Below are 23,532 nucleotides of genomic sequence, written 5' to 3'. Positions count from 1 at the left end.
TGTGATTTCGGTTAACTATCGTAGGGTTTTCCAACAGAGCGAGATGTCTTGGCAATGCTACATCTTATGCAAAAGATCAATTTATTTCTCGAGGTGAATCGATAGGATGTAGATCGTAATTCGCCGACGAGCAGTACATAAATGATATTGAATAGATCCAAAATTGCTTCAGAACTAGTTACATGCCAATATGGGTATACGATAATCGTATGTAAACCTTTTATACATATCACTCTCTGTTGGCCTTCTTTATAACTGGGACTACTTCTTCAACATTTGCCACTAATGACTATATAGCTTGCTAGTCATGGCTACTTCAGTTCTGCAACACATGAAATATACGTCGACTCTGCTCGTTCCATCTCCAATATGCATCAGCTAATTACCATTTTTCAGGCAAAAGTTCGTGTCTTTTCTCGTCTTGTTTGTTGTTGCAACATTACAAGATCGATCTCTAGAGAGAATCAACGAATCAATTTTTTCAATCTCTCCCTCACCCTTGTGGTCTCTACTCCAACTCTAAATAGTCTCACCTGCAATTCCATCACAAACTATAAAATGAGAGCTAGACATCTAATCATGGGTCGGCAGAAACACTTACAACGAAGAACTGAAAAGAGGAGCAAAAGAAAATAGAACTTAGTGATGGAAATTATCATCCTAAATTCAACACACCAAGAACAAAGCGTGGTGAAGTTTGTACTAGTTATATAACCTCATTAAATTTAACTCTTGAACCTAGTTACCCTTCAAATTATATGTAATTTAGCCTCTACCTTAAAGACTACATTACTACGTGGTACTTATAACTTTTGAATTGCCAAAATCAGTTAATACCGCACCATATCTCTAATTTTGCGCATACTTAAGAAACCCTAGTTTCCATGTTTCCATTCTTTAACTAATTGAGCATAACATCCAGACTCAATGATCTTTGTTTCTGCTAAACCAAAACTATAATATCCTAGATGAAATAAGTATAGATAATGAATTACCTGAGCATGGAGTGTGTGGAAGATCTTATCACCGATGACCGAAAAGCTGGCACTGACAACCTCAGCTCCTTCTTCCTCAAGAATGCTGATCACTTCGTACAGCGTGAAGTTCTTCCTCCTCCCACTAATCAAGATCACTTCTAGACCTAAACCGTGGTCTCTCAGTTCGAACACTGGAACCACGAGCCCTAGTTGAGCCTCCTGATCATCCGACGAAGTCAAAGAGCTGCTTGTGTCAATCCCTTTGGACCGTAGCACTCCTTGTTCCTTCCTCAGTTTCAACCATTCAATCCTTTCTTTCAACTGCTTTATGTATGTTGCTGCTTGATCCAGCAGATCTTGCTGTGACGGCAATTCCTGAAATCCGAAAACAAAAAAAAAAGGACAAAGGGAAATTATGGAAATTTTCACTTGTTCTTGATTGTTGAAGTGGATGCACACAACCCGGATTTAAGTACATATTTCTCTATTATATACAACAAAATTTTGATAGATCGCTTCCATCTATTTCCAAGAAAACTAAAAGCCTCAAAAGACAGTTATTTTCAACTTGTTGTCAAGAAGCCAATAGAAAAAAAATTGCTGTGTCATCTAATGGTTAGGCTCGGAAAGAACAGCACTTTACTTGATGGTTAGGCTCGAAAAGAACAGCACTTTACTTGATCACTTCTAGGAAACCCTAAGAGAGAGAGAGAGAGAGACCTTAGAAGTGGTGATATGGTGTTGAGGGATGAGGGAAGCAAGCTTGGAGCATAGAGCTTTCATGTGGATTCTTCGGTTTTTCTCCACGGTTTTGCGCTCGACTTTCGCCGACGGATCGTTGCTTGTGCTTTTCTTCATCTTTGGATTCCAGATTGGATCAGCCGTAGTATCGTTCACCCACAGAACCTAAGCTTTTCGTGTCTGAAAAAAAGAGAGCAGGAGGCAACAATAGCTGAGAAGAGAGCGCGTCTTGGGAGACTCCTCAGAGGACTTTCGACAGAGAGTGCTTTGAAACGTGAAGTGAAGAGGTCTGATATTTGCGGGCATGCGTGCTTATAAATGGAAAGATTGTTGATGAAGAGCAAGAAAAACCGTAATCGAACAGAGAGATTATTGAACCCCGCCACCGACCGTAGCTTTCAACAGCAACGCGAATGGGAAGTTGAGGACCTTTAAAGACAACTTGGTAAGTCAAAAAAATTTGCTGCTTGACTCGTATTCCAATAGTCTAATATTGTGCTCACGGCAATACGATGGGGTCAAAGTCTTGCTTTGGAATTTCAACTGTGACCCGCTTTGCTACGTGCGTGTTTTAGTGCAACGCCATCATAGTTCTGTACAAAAACCCATAAACGAGCGTGTGAGGAGATTAGGTACAGCATGTGAAATTTGACGAACGCGGACCCCACATCACGAAATAAATCGAGACAAAACGATACCGCACTAAAAAGTCCGACCCAAGACCTTAAGCCTATATAGTAATCGGAGATCACGTGCAAAGAGCACATAAACCTATGGACAAGTCATGTAGGACATGTTAATGGAGATCATTGCTAGGTATTTACGGCCTTCCACTCCAAAAAATTTTCCACCTAACATTATGTATTATTAAATGATCGTTTAGGAGGATGAATGGCATGATCTTGGAGAACCTACAACCCTATCGTTACGGTCAAACGTGACGTCGACTGCATGTACGTTGGATAAGGAGGGTGTACACATCAAAATATGTGAAAGCCCGTTCAGAAAAAAGCAACTTTAAGGCCACGCGAAAAGTCATGGCGAGCAACATTTCAAGTGAATTTAGTTTCTGTGTTTTCTTTCCATTTGTTGGCCAGTAAAATTCGAGACAAATTTTGGATTTTGAGCTTTTTTTTTTTTTTTTTGTAAATTTGGGGTTTAGAAGTTATAACGAGCTCAAATTTGTGCTCACATATCCTAAGTGGGGTCAAAGTTCAGAAAATAATAGGGTCAAATGTGGCCCGCACATAAGGACTTATAAACTAATAATAAATCAATTTATTACAAGTGTTGGACGATTAATTGTGTACGTAGTTAAATGTTGTCCTAAGAGGCGGGCCAGCTGGCTACGTTGACTCTTGACCCTTGACTACTTCCTTTTTTGCTTGGAAGGGACCGCGCTTTCGCCGACCACACCCTCGTATCGATTGCCTCTCCTATCAAAGATTTCTAACCATGTGACAATTTTATTTAATAAGGTCGTCGTTAGGTATAATTCTTTTTTAAATTACGGTGGGGCGATTTGGTCTTCTGACCACCCCAGATGATACTCAATTGGAGATTTGGACAATCTAAGGAACGACCAAGAACGATCTTTTTGGGAAGGGTTTGGCATTCTAATCGAAGACCACAACAACCGTTTCCGTGTTCGTGACATTATCGTGAAAGACCAGCCCAATTCCTAATCACGGGTCGGTACTGGTTTGATCGATAATTTCGGCTCCTCGATGTACAAGTCCATCGAAACATACGTTGCTCGTCTAGGGTTTCTCGTGTTAGGTTTGCGAACCATTTCGTAAAACATGATGCGAGGCTGTACATTTTCTGGCCACCGTCAAGGAAAGTCGTAGATCAATGTTTATTCTTTACTCAATCGGCGATGCCTATCGCGGTGTATCTGTATATCTATGTGTCTATAGCGTAACTGAAATTGAAAAGCGGGCATCGCTCGCATGTGAGTGCATTGAGATTGAACGAAAAATGTCATCTACGGGGTCAAAACAGCAATATAATTCAAACCTTTCTTTTCTGATTTTTCTATTGAATGTCTACTTTGTGGTTCATGCAATTATTTTCAATTGTCCTATTTTTGGAAAAAATTATCCAAAAAGTCTTAAATTTATTACACTTTTGTCAATTCAATCCTAAAACATTGAGTCCTAAACATTATCACATTTTGCCAATTGAGTCCATCCACAAAATCGCTGACGTGGACGTCGGTCGTCCTACGTGACACGGCACAACCGGCGTCGACATGGACAATTTCTAATAATAATCCGATTATTTTTTTTTTCGGATTTTTTACATTATATTTTTGTTCCTTTTTATGCGAACCTACTTATCTATTTGTAACGTTTCCCATGCTGGCCGTGAGCGACAGGCCGCGCGCATAAATGCTTTCTTCCCGATCTTTTGGAACGTCAAAGTAAACATCATTTTCCGAGCGGTTCAATGAGTCTGAATACGAGAATTAGGAACCTGCCTCGTCGACTAAGTATGAATCCGAGAAGCAGAAATTCCTATGAGCAGACCGTTTCTACATGCCCTTTCCCAGACATTTTCAACAACTCGGGGGGAGGCATCAATGTCTTTCTCTTTTGTCTTGCACCTTCATGAATGAGCTGTGGAGGTCTCATTATTGACGTTGATTAATTGCTTTCAACCGAATGTAATGTCCACAAGAAATATCTCTTGCCGACAAGGTTCTTTAGGTAATTGTCTAGCAAAAACATGAGTAGGGATAAATATAAATTGAATGACTTTTCCACGCGCATCAGAGAATATCGGAGATTGGAAATTTTGTTTCTTTTTTTTTTTTTTAGCATCTCCCGAACGCGAACGCGAGTTTCGTTGCATAATTAATACTTCCCATCGAATGTCCTAAGGTAGACGTGACCGGTTTCGATTCAGGAACCAGCGGTTCCGGTTCCGGGTTTGGAACCGCCGGTTCCGGTTCCGATTCAGAACCGTCGGTTCCTAGGCCCAACGGCTCTTTTTCGCCGGGCCTCCTCCTTTTTTTTTGTAAAAAAACCGGGTCGGAACCGTAGACTCGATCAACGGGCCGGTTCCGGGCCCCGGTTCATTTGGCCATGTCTATCCTAAGGGAACTTTTTTTAAACCGAATCCTATTCGTCGATTGACCGACTGCAACGTACTTTGTGGCATTTTCTAGCTCTTTTCTCTTAGTGTTAGTTCGCCGTTGTTGGGCATGAACTCGAGATGCAGTAATGTCCGCAAAACTAAACAGCCCCGGAAGCTATATGCTATCGTGATGTAGTAAACATTTAATGAGTGCTTAGGCCCCGGATCATGTGTTAAACATATTTAATGAGGCAATACTTGGTTTTCAAAATTGAAAGGTCGTGTTATTTCCTTACTTGATAGCTTAACAAGGTGCTCCATGGCACTTTTAACGAAATTCTAAACATAGTAGTCGAGCCCAAATGTGTTAGCTTTGGAACGATTTTGTGTCCTAAGAGACCGTATATCCAAAAGTTGAACAGTGTGCATATGTACAAATCAATCTTCTTATCAATTTTGCCAAAGGTAAAAAGATATTCCTCAGGCGAAAATACTCATCATAATTCGGAACTCTATCAAAATATCTTAAATATCAAGGGCTTTATATAACGGCTTACTTATTAGAGTGAGTGTTGTAATATTTAGACATAATAACCACGAATTCATCTAATAAATCAAGCTTTTAAAGTAATTGACCATGAAATTTCACAAACATAGTGATTCGAATCGAGTCATCATGGCCGTCTATGTAGCACGGACACGACACGAGACACGAGACGGGACATGACACGACACGACATATCGACACGCACTTTCTCAAAAAATAAAGAATTCCGACACACCTCTCTCTCTTCCCCAATTTTCTTCAGCCTCAATCTCCGCCGCTTCTTCTCCCCTCCCCCCTCTTTCTCTCTCCATCAAGCAACAGTACTACACCTTTCTCTATCTCTCTTTCTCTCATTCTGTGCATGCAGTTTCTATTTTTATGATCGAACAACAAAAGGCAGCGCCTTTCCCCCACGACGAATGCCTCGCATGAACTCTAAGAAGGCCTCCGTCAAAGACCCGCCTCCGTTTTCCCTCACTTTCCCGTCGGTTTCCCGGGAGAATCCGCAAGGCGTCCAGGAGAGACGAGTCTCCACAAAGCCGAGAGCAATGACGAGAGAGAGAGAGAGAGAGAGAGGAGAAGAGCGACAGAGTCGAGAGAGCAAGAGGTAGAGAATGCGAGAGATGGAGATTAGGTAAAAAAAAAAATTAGGTTTTTTTTCAATTTTGACTCTCCTTACCGAGGACACGCATGTCCATTCTATGGACCAAGTGTCGGAGCTCAGACACGTGTTGACCGTGTGTCCAAGCGTGTCCGGCTGTGTCCGAGCGTGAAAATTTCGCGAGGAAGCGTGTCCATGCTACATAGATGGCCATAGGGTAGTTAAGGGCATGTATGGCAATATTTCTACCTTAAAAATCAACTTCTTGCTAGAAGTAGGTTTTTCTACTTCTATTTTGAGCAGAAGTTGATTTTTCTATTTCTGAAGAAAAATAATATTTTTTTTTACTTCTTCAAGAGACTTCAAAATTACTTCTGAATAAAAAAAAAATGACCTAGAAGTACAAAAATGAAATTGCATAACAAAATAGAATTATAATCTAGAAATTGGATTACCAAACGAATTTATATCCCATAAGTACTTTTAGAACAAAAATTCTACTTCAATAGTGTCAATTTACATCGCAAGAAAATATTTCGGTCTGATTAATATTTTTTTATAATTTTTACTAAGAACTAGTGACAAGATTTCGAGTCTAGGTTTCCATCTGCAAATGTTTGTCGTGTTAGAATCTTGCCGTTATTAAAACAGTGATGTCCCATCCATGGTTGAATTTTCTTCGCTCTGATTAATATCCTCCCCCGGCTTTTTTTCTCCTTTTTTTTTTTCTTTTCTTTGTCGCGATTAACGTCAACAAAAGCATAAATACGCAAATCAGTCTTAAATTTATTATAAAAATTTCAATGCAATCCTAAAATATTTCGATTCTATTAATATAGTACTAAATATTTGAACATTTTTTTCGTAATCTCTTCACAATATGACGAAAATTTTCTATTTGTCCCTTATTTAGTAGCAGAAATAGTTGAAATTTCCGAGCCTCATTTCCTCACTTTTGACCATGCAAGGCGTGAAATCAAAGTGAAAATGCGTACGGCATTGGAGTAAATTGTAATAATCGTTCCAGAAGAACGTAGAAGATGGGAAATTAGATAGCTGGTCCACGATATGATGCTCCGACCACAAAAATAATAATAATAATAATAAGACGATGCTGCCTTTTGTCGGGAGCTTGACTTTTGGTATTGTACGGAGAAGGCCCCGCAAATCAACGGGTACAGATCATGAGATGAGCAAAGGAGAAAAAAAAAAAATGTAGCGAACCCTGATCCGAATCCGCACCCGCAGAGGACGCTTGACCCGGCTCCGGAAAAACGGAATGACCGTCGGTTGAATCCCGGATTAATCATTCGGTCCCGACGTCCCGTGGTTTCACAAGCTGTTTTGGTATTGGCTCGATGGAACTCTGACGATGCCGGTAGAGTGAATTTCGAGGAGTTAGCCCCTAGCATAATGCGTGTTCGTTCTTCTCGTTCAAGGCCCGAGTTCAAATCACCTCACTTGCATGTTCTGAGTACGTACAATACACACGCGTCTTCAAGAATTGAAAAAATATGCCGCGACTTATGTGTTTTGTAATGCACATTTGGCAGCAGTGGGACACTTTAAAGTTGAGCAAACCAATTGAAGATTATAATAACTAGAGCCTGATCCAGCTTACTTGTTGTAATGGGGTCTAGTCTATTTGTAATTACGGGGATAAACTTTTTTTTACACTCATGTAATCCGACCGATATAAAGTGGGGATATCTAAATCAACGGTGGAGCATACATAAAATGATTGATTTTTTTCCGAAACATGATTATTTTTACGAAGAATCAAAGGTTGTCAACGGATGGGCCTAGGCGAGTCATGGATAAGCCCGCCCAAAACAACAGGCTCCATGGTTAAATTCATTATTGGGCCTAAAATCATACTCGGTTTGCTCTTGCTACGAACGGATTTTTGTTTAGATCGACCCGCCCAAACTTAGCGGATCCAAACCCGCTCATGCCCGATTAATTTCATATAAAGACGAAACGATGCCATCATGATGAAAAATATTATCGAGATTTATGAAAATATTTTATTTAGTAATTAAGCTTTGTTTCTAGTTTGTACTTTCTAATAAGAAGATGAATGGTAATATTCATATGCGTTGTATATAAATTTTTTTTTTGACGTATGCCGTCGGCCTGTCATTAATTAATTAAACAAAAGTTGTAAAATGAGTTCCAAATTGAGGCATCTTTACATGAGAATAACGCATTATGTGTTTTATAAGTGTGTGATTGGAATTTACCTTAAAAGAACGACGTCAACAAATGTGCGAGAGATGGAAATAATATTGAGAATTACGTTGATGCATATGCTTTAGATGCAGCTCCATTTGTTTTGGAAAATATTTTTGTAAAATTAATCATTTGTATTGCTTGAAATAATCCGTCAATGAAAAATATGATCGACAACGATTTATGTCTAAATATACGATAATATATTTCGTTCGTTTCTTTTTATAAGCAAATATGTTGTACTTTCTAATAAGAAGATAAATAATTAAATTCATATGCTTTGTATACAATTTTTTTTTAAACGTGTGCCACCGGCACGTCATTAATTGATTTAACAAAATGTGAAAAATAAGTTCGAAATCGGGGTATCTTTACATGAGTATAACGCATTATGTGTTTTATAAGTGCGTGATTCGAATTTACCTTAAAAGAATTACGTCATTAAACATGCGAGAGAAGGAAATAATATTGAGAATTACGAGTATGTTTTAGATTCAGCTCCGTTTGTCTTATGAGAAACGAATGTCTTAGAAAATATTTTTGTAAAATTAATCATTTGTATTGCTTTAAATAATCCGTCAATGAAAAATATTCTAATGATAGATAATAATTTATGTCTAAATATACGATAATATATTTCGTTCGTTCATTTTTATAAGCAAATATGTTTGTACTTTCTAATAAGAAGATAAATAATTAAATTCATATGCTTTGTATACAATTTTTTTAACCTGTGCCATCGGCATGTCATTAATTGATTTAAAAAAAATGTGTAAAATAAGTTCGAAATCGGGGTATCTTTACATGAGTATAACTTATTATGTGTTTTATGAGCGCGCGATTCAAATTTGCCTTAAAAGAACGACGTCATCAAACGTGTGAGAGAAGGAAATAACATTGAGAATTACGCATATGTTTTAGATTCAACTCCGTCTGTCTTACTACGAGAAACGAATGTCTTTGAGAATATTTTTCTAAAATTAATCATTTGCATTGCCTAAAATAATCGGTCAATGAAAAATATTCCCATGATCGCCAGTAATTTATGTCTAAATATAAGATAATATATTTCATTCGTTTATTTTTATAAACGATATAAATAGTATTTTTTTCAAAAATATTTATTTTCCGGAGCTTAAATTTGGGCATCCCCATCAATGAATTTTTCCAACAACGCAGGACAGAACAAAAAGGAAAAACTCCGGGGAAAAGTAATGTACATGTTCGGTCCGGATATTCCAATTTTTTATCTGGCGATGCTATCCATACACCGGGAGGTCCCTCAACACAAACCTCCCAAGATCGATTGAACTGCGCTCAGCGAGAGAGAGAGAGAGGCAGAGAGATGGCGGTGGCCAATGCATGGGTCACGGGCGGTTCAATCCGAGCCTCCCACCTGAGACCCTTCTGCCTTCTTGATTCGCCGGCCAAGAAAACGGCCAATCCTGCCAGCTTCTTCGTCCTCGGCTGTGGGGGCCGGACTGTCCCCGGCAAGAACGCCGGCGTTTCCTCCGCCGGGCCCCGCAAGGACCCCCCTCTGCTCTGCCGTTGCGGTGGTAACGTCAGCCTTGACGGTGCCTCCAGCAGCTCCTGCTCCGATTGGGACTGGAACCGATGGAGCCGCCATTTCTCCGAGATTGAACAGGCCGAGAGCTTCGCCTCTGTTCTCATGGTATTCCTTGTGCTCATTTTCTTGGCTTTAGCGTGCAAGTTTCTGAGCTTGGAATCGAGTAATTCTGAATTGGGTTTCTCCATTCTACTTCTTGTGGCTAGTCTAGCGGGATTTTGAATTGGCATGTTGCTTACTAGCTGCCCTTGATTTTGATTATTACCTAATATTTAGTGTTGATATGTGCTCTGTGGGCAACACGATATTGATAAGCCGTGAGCGCCCTTCTTTCTAGATTGACGTAGGAGATGTTCCTGTTCTCTTTTATCCAAATATTATCGGGCGATGTTTTAAACTGCTGAAGAATGCTAATTTGCACGACTTATATTCTTTAGGAAGACTGTTAATTAAATTTTACTTCTGGTCATTGTAAATTTATTCAAAGTCACTGCAGTCTCCCCTGCGAAAGCTAAACGATGATGTAGTAGTGTCCTCTTCATGATGCTAATCATGATTTACAGTTCCAACTTGAAGAAGCAATCGAGAAGGAAGATTTCCATGAGGCTGCCAAATTGAAGATGGCTATTTCTGAAACGACATCAAAGGATACTGTTGCTGACATCATGTCTCAGTTGAAGGTTGGGCCAGAGCTTTGTTTGCTAGAAGCATTTACTTGCTCATTAGCCAGTTCACCTTTTGGTTAATCTCCTGTTTACATGCAGAATGCAATAGAGGAAGAGCGTTATCATGAGGCGTCAAGGCTATGTAAACATACGGGAAGTGGACTGGTAATTTTCATCATACGACATTACTTTGTTCATATTGATCTACCTATTTTCCCTTTTCCTTTTTTTTACGCTTTGAAAACTCTTTGGTTGTTAAGTAACCTTTAAAATTCTTTTCATCTTTACTCTTTTTGAACATCTTTATCTGAGGCCCAACATAACTCAGTTTTGGTCATCTTATTCCTGTTTGGTTCCGTTTTTTATCGTCTTATTTCATGTACTTCTCTGTGTTCATGTCATAGGGTATTATGTACTGGTTTGATTTTGGTTCAAGTTTTTGTAGACTGTCATTAAATACTATGCGGAGGGCCATTATAAAAGGAAGGTGTTCTGCTGAAATGGTAGGATTTGCAGTATGAAAGAATTTAATATTGCACGCCTTGTTCCCTTTCCATGATGTCGGCATTTTGCCCTGTGCTGTTGTTTGTTGTGGGCCACCCTGTCATTGTTGTTTATCCTAAATTAATTTTATATTTGACGCATTATATGTGTCATTGAGTTAATAATATGTTTTCATGTTGTCAAATTAGCTTGGGCAATAGAAAGTAATATAGAACAGCGAAATGTCGTGTCGTCTGAAGAATGTACTGGAATTAATTAGGTTTTTGTCTGTTCATATTGCCAAAACTATTTCCTAAAACAGGTAGAATGGAGAACTGGAAAGGTTGCGGCCATGCTGAACTTTTTGAATTCCACTAACAATTTCACCACCTGTTCTTGGCAGGTGGGCTGGTGGGTTGGTTACTCAAAAGATTCTGATGATCCCTTTGGCCGACTTATACGCATAACTCCCAGTGTGGGCAGATTTGTCGGAAGAAGTTACAGCCCGAGGTTAATTTCTTCTGACTATAGTTTATGCAGCATTTAACTGGAATGGGCAGTGATTAATATTTTTGTTACAGGCAGTTGGTCACTGCATCTCCTGGAACTCCAATATTTGAAATTTTTGTTGTCAAAGATGCTGATGACATGTATCAAATGCAGGTGATGTACTGATGATTTAACTTGGATTGCACATAAGCTTCAAATGTTTGTGCCTTAAGCCTATAATTGGCCGTACATGTGTGATTACGCTTTTTGATTTCTTTGACATGATGGCTACCGTGCATGACTTTTGGTAATTCTTTGTACTGATACATGAATGAAGTTCAATTTCTCTGAGATGTGAATCTTCTAGATGAGCCAACCTTGTTTCTGGTAGTACAAATCTGTGCATCTGAGTTAATGTTGGTTAAGACATTGTTCTTAAATCCTCCTATTTTTTCTTTCCTTACATATGGACCCTTTGTGATATCTCAGAGTTGCAGACTGAGTTAGTTGTTTCTGTCATCCTCAAAATTGTTTCTAGCATTTTTCTACCCCAAAATCGTTCTCATTGCACTTGTAAAGTAAGCGGAAACTGCTACATTGTGATTCACCTAGTTCTGTTGAAGATTTTGCGAAATGCTTCTGATGTCACGATGTTGTTAGGTAGTATATTTGCATCGAACCAAAGGGAGCTCAATGGCCTCCACAAGCTCCTCACCAAAATCCACAAAAAGCCAATCTTCTAAAGTTGATGAAACATCAGGCGTAGGTTTACAAGAAAATGAGTTGAACAATGAGACGAATGATGATAAGGGCTTGAATATTGAAGGAGCAACTGAGGAAGGGGTAAAAAGTGTTATAAACTTTCTGAAAGATAGAATTCCTGGACTGAAAGTGAAAGTCATGAATATTGATGTAGCTGAGGAAGTGATTGAGGAAAGCGAACCTGTCAAGCAGTTAATGCAGGAAGATGATGAGGAAGCAGTTCCTTTGGAGAATTCAGAAGATGAAGATGGTGATGTGGAAAATTTCCAGTCTGATGAAATCGGTTTAGGTGAAGATAGCAGTGTCAAAGAGGATGAAAAGGATTTGGATATGAAGTTTTTTATTGGTGGGGTAGTGCATAATGAGGATACACCTTCCAAGGATGAGTATACTCGTCTTCCAGCAGAATTAAAGGATATAGAAAGAGATTCTTTCGTGCTACACGTTCCTATTAAAGGCCTTGGGCATGATGGCGGAAATAACAAAGTATCCAAATTGAAAGTTGCAGCAATAGCAGCTCAAGGTGTATCTGAATTGATGCCCCCTGATGTTGCAAAGGCATTCTGGGCTGCAGACAAAGTTTCGCCAAAGGTGAGTTTAAGTATTAAAGCTTTGATCCTAGAATTGAGTATACATAGAAAATTTGAAATTTCCCATACTCATCTGTAGATTTTGTCCTATTAATATTCTAATGGTTAGCACAAAAGTTGTATTTAGCTTGAACAAACACAAATGTTGCCAAAGAAATTTGATCAACAGAAGCATATTTACTTCTGTTCAGTGTCTTTGCATTCAGGTCACAGTGAATGAAAAGTTCTTGAATTCTTTTTCTGAATATGATTGGCTTTCACATAAAAGCAGAACATTATGGCATTGGATCCATGTATGCGTCTTCTACTTTTCACAAACATTCTGTACTCATGTTTCAAACATTCCTTCACTATGAACTTTCTCTTGTTGTAGGTTTCAAGAGATGTACGGGAAATCGTCAAACTCGCAGTTACTCAGGCAGAGAAAAGGAATAGACTATCTGAATTTACGAATTTCAGTCGAATCACTACTTCCAAAGGCGATTTAGATCCCTTTGATGGTACGCTTCAGATTATCAATTTTTCCTTTCTCTCGTCTTCTTTTTTCTTTACCATGAGAAACCTGACATTAAAGGACATTTGCTTGCTAAAATCTAGGTTTATATGTCGGTGCATTTGGCCCTTATGGTACTGAGGTGGTTCAACTGAGACGCAAGTTTGGACATTGGAATGGCTCCGATATTAGTTCATCGGATGTGGAGTTCTTTGAATATGTTGAAGCGGTGAAGTTGACTGGGGATCTTAATGTTCCTGCTGGCCAGGTCTTTTATATTCATGTCTTTGGGATGATCATAAAGGGTTATGTATTTACTTGTTTGTATTTATTTATTATGCGAGGAGCATCTAATTTTGAGCTAACCAAAAGTATGATTTTATAGGTTACATTTCGTGCCAAAATTGGGAAAAGGGGACGAGCTTCTAATCGAGGGCTGTACCCAGATGAACTAGGCGTGGTAATCTCTCTGTCTCTCTCTCTCTCTCTCTCTCTCTCTCTGGTTGAGGATGTGCATCCTGATTTTTTAGGTTGCTTCTTTTTCGAGGGGTACCGTGTAATTTGTCTTGGTTTTATTCTCTAATTTTGCTGGTTGGTACAGTAATACATTCTAGCTGCTGCTAAATCCTCAGAGCATAAAGTTTCCATTCACATCTCTTCTAGTGTATTTTTTTTTGGTCGAAAGTCTAGTGTACTTGAAATGACAGTTTTAGCATCTCAACAAACGACATGAAGATATTTCTTTTTACTTGCTGTGATATCATTTCTGGTCAGTATAGGTGCCAGAAAATTGCCAAATTGTGTGGATTGTTCCCCTCCAGGCCGGATTAGTAAAGTCCTTCTGATGTTTTCTTTGCATTATTGCCGTGATGGGTAGATATATTAAACTGTGGAATGCTTTTCTTTTAGGTTGGTAGTTACAAAGGTCAAGGAAGGATAGCAGAGTTCGGATTTCGCAACCCAAAATGGGTTGATGGAGAGCTTCTTCAATTAAATGGCAAGGTAACACCATTCCCTAGACTGTCTGCTGGCAAAATTTGTGTATAACAGGTCATTTACGTCAGATACGTGTTTTCTTGTTCTGATTTCAAATTATAGGGCATGGGTCCATACTTGAAGGGAGCTGATCTTGGATTCCTTTATGTGGTACCTGAGCGGAGTTTCCTTGTCTTATTCAACCGTCTGAAATTACCTGAATGAGCTCGTAGCTATCGAATATTTCTCATTACCCTTTTTGATGTGGTAGAGAAAAGACATATCTACTTAAAAGGCAGAGCATAGAGGTTATTGTCCCTAGCATGTTTGATTCTGGTGGAGGATCACCTGCCGTTAAGTACTTATCTCGTCTTGAGAGGAAAGTTTTGATAGTATTTGTTTATGCTTTCTTTGTTTTCAGCCTTTTCTTGTAGTGTTTATGTCTTATATGTATAGTTTTTTCCCTGACCAAAATAAGGACCGACTCTACACTAATGCAATGAGTTGTTGAGTGCTATTTGTTTACTTTGTTACAATTTACTCATCACTGTTCTCTTCATGGATTTCCTCAAGCTAAAGGAGGATGACCAGTGAACAAATTTGCATGTAGTGAGATATGCCCTGGGATACACATTGTAGTGAGACATTCTACTTCGACTCCTCCCTGGGGTTTCCGTTCATTCGAATATGATATCTGATGTTATTTGATAGCCTAAACTCTTAAGTTCTTTATGGTTTTGGAGAACATTGTGAATCTTGCTGGGGTTATGTTAAATTGGTGGATACATTCTCATTTTCTCTGAACTGAAGTTCATGCAAGTGCCGCTGTGCCATCGTATTGCTGGCAGATATTTGCTAATAGGAGGATGGAGTGCTCATGATGGTATGTGATTGCTGTCTGGGAATATTTATAGTTGGTTTCCTGTTGTTCTTGATCTGCTGTTGTGCTGAAAAATTGATGTTGACTACTCGTGTACATGATCTTTCACATTGCCCTAACATGAATGTTAGGGTTGGGGGGTTTTCTTATTGTTCTTCAAGGCATTAAAAGGCAAGAAACCATGGGATAGGAATTAGGTGATGCTTTTCCTTAGATTCATTCCAATTGCATTCTTTCTATTGTCTTTTCTGTTTCCTTTTTGCCCGTGGAGAATATTGTCGAAATCAGGTGTCTCGCCGGCGTCGCTTCAAAGGTGAAGTATTTGATGTTTCTTTACCATTCATGATCTCTTCTTGTTGATCCATATTTTTTATTGAACCTAGAAAAGGGGAGACCAGCAGAAAAAGTGGGTAAAGAAAAAGAGGCATCTGTTTTGAAGAAGATAAATGAAAAAGCTTGTGAGGTGTTTTTGGCTTTTTCCCCTACAAAAGCATAAGGGCACTCCTAAAAGAACAAAGAACCTAATAAAGCATCGCTTTTGGACGTGTTGGAATGTCCATGGCCAGCCTGTTTGGACTTTGGATCCACCCAAGGCCAATTTGTGTGGCTTACCTTTTGCTGAAAGGAGAAGATTAAAGAGTGCTCTTAGTGCGCTCCACTCGTTAGCCCTAAAATATCAATGTCCCGAAAATGTGAAATTTTCCATTTGAAGTAAGTAGCTTCCTCAATAATGTAGTACAATTTTAAACCTCTCTAAAAATATTATTTTTAAATTTTAGTTGAATTAGTTAGTGCCTTTAGTTGTCATTAAGACCCCTTTGATCGAATTATAATGGGATAATAACACAAATAGTTTTTGAACTTTGACTCAACATGTAATGTGGTTTCTGAACTTTAATATAATATTCAATGTGGTCCTTGGACATTTGGTATATGTAGTCCCTCCATTAATTTAAAATTAAGGACAATAATGAATAGTTTTATATAGTCAATGGGCTAAATTAAACATTTATAAAAAATTCAGGAATTATATCGAACAATTTAAATGACTAGGGACAACATTGCACATGGGCTAAAATTCAGAAATCACATTGAACAAATTAAAAGTTTAAATATCACATTACATATTTGGTCAAAGTACTAAATTAACGTCACCATCAAGGTGGCTTTAAGAGCTTTGTTTACTTCTTTCGTTGTCATGGGGTGGGATTGGGTGCGCTTTGATATAAAAAGTGCGTGAGTTTAAGGTGCTCCGAATCACTGAATCATTCCACACTATAAATAAACAAATGCTTTGGCTTATCGGATGAGGGCCTACCATTACATCATGGTACTTGGAAATCTTCTCCAAAATTTGATGATCATCGCTATCGATAACCATGGTTGATTCGTGGCGTGGCTCTACCCAAAGGGTCTGAATTAGATGGCGAGCTATGACTTAACTTGTTGTTTTAGTCCTATTTTGGGGGTGAAATCTAAAGTTTTTTTTTTAAAAAAAATTTGAGCTTATTTTTTAATCGGTTTTATTTAACGTGAGACTATTTTCTGAAATTAACTCTCATCCTTTAAGTTTGTAAGGAAAGTCACAGGCGGAGGTAATAAAGTCTTTCTATGAAAAAAGAAAATCTTTTGAAAAAAAATCGCCGCCGGCTACCCGCAATTATAGTCTAGGAAAAATTGAGAGAGATTTATGAAGAATACTTTGATCTAACGATCACAAATTCAAAACCTAATGATAAAAAATGAGTGGCAAAACAAGACGGCAAAGTTATCCTTATAAGAGATCCGAGCAATCCTTTGCCTTTGATCCAAGCAACAAATAGATGATTGCTACGTTACTTATTAAAGTTACCGACAAACTTACATCTTTATGTGGGAAGTAGTAATTAATCATCTGAACTCTTTTCTGATGGGGACTATATGAAAAGACTGATTAATTCGCGATCGATCGAAATTACTAATCACGTTGAGGAGAAACTTTTCCATGCGATTTTGATACTTGGTAAAGGCGAATTGGTTTTCCAAGAAGACACAAATTGATTTTGTCGGCCCAACTCCAAACAAAAGGTTGCTTCTGCAAGCAAATCGAACTGACAATATTAACGGCAAAAACCTAATAAGTTTAAGGAAAGACAAATTGCAAATGAGATTTATACATGTTCGGTTTGTGGGCGCCTACTCCTCTCTTGAATTGTGGCAGCCCAAGATGATCTTGTCGCAAGTGTAGAACCCGCGGTTACGGAGAACAATTAAGTAATTATGGAAAATTATTAAAAATGTCTTAAATCGTGCTAATTCAGTCATAAATTTATTGGCATAATTGGAAAATATTTAAGACTGAATTGATAAAAAAAAATGATTTTTGGCTAAATTGATACAATTATAATAGGTTTGGGACTCTTTTGGTAATTTCCCCGAGTAACTATGGACTCTAATCATTGTGGTATGGATATAGCAAGAAATTTGAGTCATCAAGGAAAAATGACACTCAACTTTCATATAATGTACAATGTCGTTCTTTAGCTTTTAATCTATTCAATTTGATTCATAAAATTTTAGCCTAATATGTAATATCATCTCTAAATTTCTAATTGGATCAATGTAGTTCCTGAATTTTTTATATATGTTCAATCTAATCCATAAACTATATAAAAATGTTTAAAGATTGTCCATAGTAAATAAATTAAAATTTCATAGACAACGTTACATAAGAGGAAATAGTTGAGGGATCACATTAAATAAATTAAAAATTTAGGGTGACGGTGAAGGACCACTTTCGTAATTATCCTGCTCATCAATTTCCATATGTTTCACCCCATTGGCGAAGCTTACGTGGCAGTCGGTGGACCCCACTTCGAAAGTCTGTGTTCGTGTGTGTCTCTCTTTCACTATCAGAGTGTGGAAACTGAAAAAGCTCTCTCTCTCTCTCTCTCTCTCTCTCTCTCTTTCTCTCTGCTTTTTCTCGCTCCTCTCGAACTCCAAAACTTGGACCTTGTTTCCCTCTCTTTAAGAGCCCGCCCCATTTCAGTGGAAACTATATGGAATCGATCGCCACCTCCGACGCTCAAAACCATCGCGACCTCCACCCACAACACCGCGGCACCGCCATGAAGAAGTCGTCGTCGCGGAACTCCGAGTCCTCCACCATCTACGACTCCCCCCACAGATCCGATTTCGGCGAGCCCCCCGATTCGCCGCCCTTCGTCTCCCCGGCCGCGACCCTCGACAAGCCTCCTCCCGACAACTCCAAGGCCATCTTCTCCGTCGACAGGCAACCCCGGTACTCCCCGCTCCAATCGCGCCTTCTTCCCCAGGTCCAGAAACCGCTCGAGCGCGCGAACCACAAGCCTCCTGGGCCGCCGCCGCCGCCGCTTCCGCCGCCACCGTGGGCGGCGAACAGGGCGGCGAGGGATGAGGATGCTCCTCCGGCGGCGGCGAAGGCCGGCGGGAGAGGAGGGAGGGAGGAGGGGCGGTCGACGGCGGTGTCGACGATACTGAGGAGGTCAAGCATGAGGGAGATGGTGAAGAGGGCGGGGCTAGGGTTTAGGATGAGCGAGATGATACTGTGCCTGATTTCGTTCTCGGTCATGGCTGCTGATAAGACGCAGGGATGGAGCGGCGATTCGTTTGATCGCTACAAGGAGTACAGGTGTGCCTTTACTGTGGATTTTCTTCTTCAATTTAGCTTCTGATCGAGAACCATTATTGCGTCTATTTTTTTTTACAAAAATGCATGCTTTATCATCCTGACCTTACCAAAAAGCTTGTTGTCCGCAAAATCGATACTTCAATCATATAGAGGAATTCGCACGGACACACTTCTTTGTAGGAGGAAAGGAACGGAAGAATCATTTGACTTTGCCTCTTCTGAATCATTTTGTAATTTGCAGAATCAGATGCAGTGATGCTTCACGCTAAAATGCTTTCCTTTTCTTTGTGGGTTCATTCTGGAGGTCGTAGATTCGACATTATCGTTTTGCTTCTTATAGAAACTGGATGCTAACTCTGGCATAAACGTTGTTATCTCTTTCTTTAGATCATTTGTTTCTTCTCTAGCTCTAAGTTTCACAGGGTTCTTCTTCTCCTCCTCCTCCTCCTCCTCTTTATTCTAATGAGAAAGCTGATTTGATGGCAGGTTCTGTCTATCCGTGAATGTCATTGGATTTGCATATTCGGGTTTTCAAGCATATGATCTGGCTTACCATTTGATCACTGGGAAGCATGTCATTCGCCACCACCTCCGTTCTCATTTCGATTTCTTCATGGATCAGGCAAGTCAAGCAAGTATATGTTCCCTTTCCATTCGTACATTTAGCATGCAGTGGAACTATTCTTTGCTCCTTTGCTTTTGAAATCGTGAAGTATACAAGTGTAGAATCACAGAGCAGTCATTACACTCATACCCTCAGGACTCGTAAGAGTTTGTCTTCTAGCGCTCTCGAGGAGTTGTATTCGTCGTTTGATTCTTTATTCTGTCCATCTTTGTGGGTCCTTTTTTCGGCAGAGGAGGAGAGAAGAATTGCTGTAGACAGAACTAAAACATGGCTATTGTTAATTCAGCAGAGGCAGTTGGGAAGTCTGGATTGACTCTTTATGTTTGCAGTCTCATGCTTAGATGGACGTTAGGCTTGCTCAGGGTCTTGTTTGAAACCTCTTCTTTACGATGATAGGTGCATTTAGACCTTCCCATTTTAGATGAGGGGCATACGTACTGAGTGGGAAGGTTCTTCTGATTCAATTGCAGATTCTGGCATATCTCTTGATAGCAGCATCATCCGCAGCAGCAACCCGGGTTGTTGACTGGGAAACAAACTGGGGCAAAGATCAATTTACGGAAATGGCGAGTGCTTCAATCGGGATAGCCTTCCTGGCTTTTGTATCCTTCGCCTTTAGTTCCCTCATCTCTGGTTACGACCTGTGTACTCGCGATTTTGCTTGATGATAGATCTGTGTAGCTGGTAGAACGTAGAGTCTCGGGAAGTCCTAATTCTTCTCCTCTTGCTTTGTTGCTTAAGTTGTACAGGGTGTAAGATCCATTCCCAACATTGTGATCAAATAGGCAGATAAACACAAAAGCATGGGTGATTACTGCACTCCAATTTTCTTGTTGATTGTTGGGAATGCCTTATTGTGTAAGATAAAAGAGTTCCTTTGGTGCTTGTGTTTGTTTGATGACACGAGAGGTAGAACCACTCTTTCGTGAGACTGATGAAACCGCAGGAGCTGGAGCTTCATGTGTTCTAGAGAGCAAAAAGGAGGCTGAGCCCCACAAGGTTTGCGTGTGTTACAGTCTATGTTGCACGTACACACCCTCTAGGGAGTTTTTCGCGTGTCTGTGTCCGACACGCTGGGAGATGCTCGGAGTCGGACACACGTTGACCGCGTGTTCGAGATTCCGACACGAAGTCAATGGTAGGGACACGCTGGGACTCGCTTGTGCTAGAGGACAAACTGAGAAAATGTCAATTTTTTTAGGGCAAAAGCGTAAGTGGCATGAAAATCTGAAAATTGCAAAATCGCTAGCCTAATTTCTCCCTCTCAGTTTGTTTCTCTCGCGTATGTCTCGCTCTTTGTCACTCTGTTTCTCTTGCATCTCTCTCGCTCTTTGTGACTCTATCTCTCTTGTGGCCTCGCCTTGCCAATCGCCACCTCACTGCCTCGCCCGTTGCTTGGGCTAGCAGCCTCACCTCACCACCTTGCCATATCACCGGTCTCGTCCCTTCACCTTACCTCGTCTAGCCTTCTCGCCTGGCCTAGCCGCTTCACCTCGCCTCACCCCCTTCACTTTCCTCGCTTTTCGGTTCAGGTAATGCTCGACATTGAACTCCTCTTGTTTAGGGTCCAAAAATCTTTCTTTTGATTCTTTTGCTTAGGGTCCAAAAAGTAGGTTTTATGTGGGTCTCAATCTTTCATCTAATTATTCTACTTTAGTATTGAACATCGGTATAATATCTCCCGTGAAATTGCGGTGCAACAGCTAAGCTTTCTCTAACATATCTTTTGATTATTTCATTTTAGTTCATCATACTCAGCAAGGCCAAATTGTTTAAACGCGACTGTACATTTATAAAACTGAGCCGAATATAGAGTTAAGTTGTCAACATGTTATATAGTGCTATTCATGTATATACTTCACAAGGAGAAAGAGGATTTTTTTCCTTTTTAATATCTCATACGTTTTGTAATGATTGTATAAACTCTGGTTTGGTGTAATTGTGTTTTTTGTAAAGTGATATCAAGCATGGAAAGTAGCACTTTTAGGGCACAAACCACTTACATCCTCCAATGAAGAATTAAATATACCACTGTGAAAGTATATAGCTAGGTTGGCCGATCATGGTGAAGCGGGGGTGGGAATTGCCAATTTTTGTGAAAAGAATTTTAAGAGTTCATACACAATAGTTAGGGCCCATTTGTTACTGATAGGTGGAAAAAGGATTGGAAAATGCGGAAAAGTAGAAAAAAGATCTTTTGGAGATGGAGAGGTCGATGCCAGATTAATGAGTAATGCGCCTAGATATGTACCTTTGCTCCCTTCTAGCTTTTCAGCTAGTGGTGGTGGTAGCAGCATTGGTGGGATGGATTCATCTTTTAACTCTTATGAAAATGAAGATTGGAAGTAGGAGTGGAAGAGCAATTGAGAAGGCATTCAACATGACTCAACGAAAATATTTAGATCATTTACTTGCTAAGATTTTCTATTCGGCGGGCTTGCCGTTTAACCGAGCAAATAACCCTTACTTTCAATCCGCTTTCACTTATGCCGTTAATCACAACATAGTGGGGTAAGTACCACCAAAGTATAATTTGTGTTAAGGACTACTTTGTTGCAAGAAGAGAAGGCAAATATTGAGAATTTGTGTATACCTATTAAAAAGATGTGGAGGGATAAGGGTGTAACTATTGTGACTGATGGATAGGGTGACTCACAAAGGAGATCACTTATTAACTTTATAGCGGTGCCGAATAGAAATCCCATGTTTATAAAATCGGTTGCTTGTTCGAATAAAAGGAAGGACATGCATTTCATTTTCAACTTATTGAAAGAAGTAATCAATGAAGTTGGGCATGAGAATATGGTGCAAGTCATTACGGATAATGCTTCAAATTGTAAGAGCGCGGGACAGCTCATTGAACAAGAATTTCCGTCTATTATTTGGACGCCTTTATGGTGCACACCCTTAATCTAGCTTTGAAGAACATTTATGCCGCAAAAAATGTAGAGACCAATCAAGTAGTATATGGGCAATGTAGTTAGATTACAAAGATTATTGAGGATATTATGCAAATCAAAAATTTTATCATAAACGATTCTATTAGATTAGCAATATACAATGAGTTTCTTCACTTGAAGTTGTTTTCCGTGGCGGATACACGTTTTGCTTTGATAATTGTGTTGACACCTAAATTTTGACTAATCTATTTTTTTTGCATAAAAATTGGAACTAATTTTAGTTCTAAATAAAAATCATATCACATATTTATTTTTAGCGTACATTGCATTGACGTATAATTGGGCAAGCAGAACACTTAATTTAGCATGCGTCTAGACTAGACATGGGGTGAAAAATGTACCAAGAATATTTGGGTTTGAAAGAAATATTTTTTCAGGGAATGTATTGCAAATACTCAGAACTTCAAGGACTGTATTGTAAATACTTGAAACTTCAGAACTCGTATTGCAAATACTTAGAATCTCAGGGATTGTATTGCAAATATCAAAAGAAGATGGAGAAGGAAGATGGTGAAAAGAAGATAATAAAAGGAAGATAGTGAAGAGAAGATAATAAAAGGAAGATGGTGAAGAAAAGATGAAGAAGAGAAGATGAATATGAAGAAGAGAAGATGGAAATGGAAGATGAGGAAATGAAGATGAAGAAGAGAAGATGAAAATGGAAGATGGGGAAATGAAGATGAAGAAGAGAAGATGGAAATGGAAGATGAGAAAATGAAGATGAATAATGAAGGATGAAGAATTTTGCCTATAAAAGAAGAAGAGTTCTTGAAGGGAAGGAGAGTTTTTTGGAGAGGAATTGAGAGAGTTCTTGAGAAAAATCAGAAGAGAAAATTCGAAAGTAAAGAAAAGAGCTTTAGTCGAGCATCATCTTTAACAAGTCCCGACACATACTTCGCCTCTCGCCACCCAACAACGCTACTGCTTGCCATTTTCGACGACAGCTACGTTCTTCCAGCTCCGAGATCTTAAACGAAACTATAACGTGTACGTGAGTAAGATTTTGTGTAATAGAAGGTCATCTTCTCCATCTCGATATACAAAGATGTAATCGTTTGGTTTGAACATTTGTTTTTTTATTTTAGGTATGCCACGTGTTCCAAAGTTTAACATTATTACATGTTAATTTATTTTTGTGAATACTCATGACTGGCTGCATTTTCTTTCTTTCTAAATCATCCATGGTATATATCGCATAAAGTTCAATGTCTTACG

The 23,532-nt window shown here is 39.2% G+C and overlaps 4 protein-coding genes across 5 annotated transcripts in view; 2 read left to right on the top strand and 2 right to left on the bottom strand.

Moving 5' to 3' along the window:
- Positions 1-359: 359 nt before the first annotated feature.
- Positions 360-1,972, bottom strand: LOC115734815 (transcription factor bHLH162-like). Its single transcript, XM_030665761.2, has 3 exons — positions 1,698-1,972; positions 996-1,352; positions 360-533 (listed from the first exon to the last, which is right to left on the bottom strand). Exons 1-3 carry the CDS (start codon positions 1,833-1,835, stop codon positions 465-467), a joined length of 564 nt encoding a protein of 187 aa, XP_030521621.1. The 5' UTR covers positions 1,836-1,972; the 3' UTR covers positions 360-464.
- A 7,473-nt stretch (positions 1,973-9,445) lies between these two features.
- Positions 9,446-14,720, top strand: LOC115734639 (protein EXECUTER 2, chloroplastic). The gene is made up of 11 exons (XM_030665503.2): positions 9,446-9,851; positions 10,310-10,426; positions 10,511-10,576; positions 11,298-11,404; positions 11,476-11,557; positions 12,044-12,736; positions 13,109-13,235; positions 13,333-13,496; positions 13,614-13,688; positions 14,138-14,230; positions 14,327-14,720. The coding sequence occupies exons 1-11, from the start codon at positions 9,525-9,527 to the stop codon at positions 14,426-14,428; spliced, it is 1,953 nt and encodes a 650-aa protein (XP_030521363.1). The 5' UTR covers positions 9,446-9,524; the 3' UTR covers positions 14,429-14,720.
- The window catches only part of LOC115734880 (serine/threonine-protein kinase ATM), an 89,758-nt gene continuing 78,097 nt past the window's right edge, over positions 11,872-23,532 (bottom strand). Inside the window, exon 61 of the mRNA XM_048282286.1 lies at positions 11,872-11,904. Coding sequence (XP_048138243.1) covers positions 11,887-11,904 — 18 coding nt within the window. The 3' untranslated portion in view covers positions 11,872-11,886. The remainder of the gene's footprint in view (positions 11,905-23,532) is intronic.
- LOC115734709 (CASP-like protein 4A3) lies at positions 18,022-20,176 on the top strand. Of its 2 annotated transcripts, XM_048282288.1 has the most exons (4): positions 18,022-18,732; positions 19,219-19,354; positions 19,647-19,719; positions 19,828-19,915. In XM_048282288.1, the coding sequence occupies exons 1-3, from the start codon at positions 18,122-18,124 to the stop codon at positions 19,668-19,670; spliced, it is 771 nt and encodes a 256-aa protein (XP_048138245.1). In that variant the 5' UTR covers positions 18,022-18,121; the 3' UTR covers positions 19,671-19,719; positions 19,828-19,915. The 2 variants fall into 2 exon arrangements, with proteins under 2 accessions (XP_048138245.1, XP_030521467.2); XM_030665607.2 differs by lacking the exon at positions 19,647-19,719 and having other exon boundaries at positions 18,023-18,732; positions 19,828-20,176.

This window comes from Rhodamnia argentea, chromosome 7 (genome assembly GCF_020921035.1).
Source record: "Rhodamnia argentea isolate NSW1041297 chromosome 7, ASM2092103v1, whole genome shotgun sequence".
In the NCBI taxonomy this organism is placed as follows: domain Eukaryota; kingdom Viridiplantae; phylum Streptophyta; class Magnoliopsida; order Myrtales; family Myrtaceae; genus Rhodamnia; species Rhodamnia argentea.
The sequence above is the reverse complement of the archived record's forward strand: the minus strand, read 5'-3'. Positions and strand labels throughout refer to the sequence as shown.

Excerpts from the sequence above, each read along its gene's own strand:
- LOC115734709 (XM_030665607.2), top strand. The coding sequence starts at position 18,122 with ATGGAATCGATCGCCACCTCCGACGCTCAAAACCATCGCGACCTCCAC. Across the intron at positions 18,733-19,218 it reads GATCGCTACAAGGAGTACAG|GTTCTGTCTATCCGTGAATG; the intron begins GTGTGCCTTTAC and ends ATTTGATGGCAG. Across the intron at positions 19,355-19,827 it reads TCGATTTCTTCATGGATCAG|ATTCTGGCATATCTCTTGAT; the intron begins GCAAGTCAAGCA and ends ATTCAATTGCAG.
- LOC115734815 (XM_030665761.2), bottom strand. The coding sequence starts at position 1,835 with ATGAAGAAAAGCACAAGCAACGATCCGTCGGCGAAAGTCGAGCGCAAA. Across the intron at positions 1,353-1,697 it reads ACCATATCACCACTTCTAAG|GAATTGCCGTCACAGCAAGA; the intron begins GTCTCTCTCTCT and ends TTCGGATTTCAG. Across the intron at positions 534-995 it reads TCCACACACTCCATGCTCAG|GTGAGACTATTTAGAGTTGG; the intron begins GTAATTCATTAT and ends ATGGAATTGCAG.
- LOC115734639 (XM_030665503.2), top strand. The coding sequence starts at position 9,525 with ATGGCGGTGGCCAATGCATGGGTCACGGGCGGTTCAATCCGAGCCTCC. Across the intron at positions 13,236-13,332 it reads CGATTTAGATCCCTTTGATG|GTTTATATGTCGGTGCATTT; the intron begins GTACGCTTCAGA and ends GCTAAAATCTAG. Across the intron at positions 13,689-14,137 it reads ACCCAGATGAACTAGGCGTG|GTTGGTAGTTACAAAGGTCA; the intron begins GTAATCTCTCTG and ends CTTTTCTTTTAG.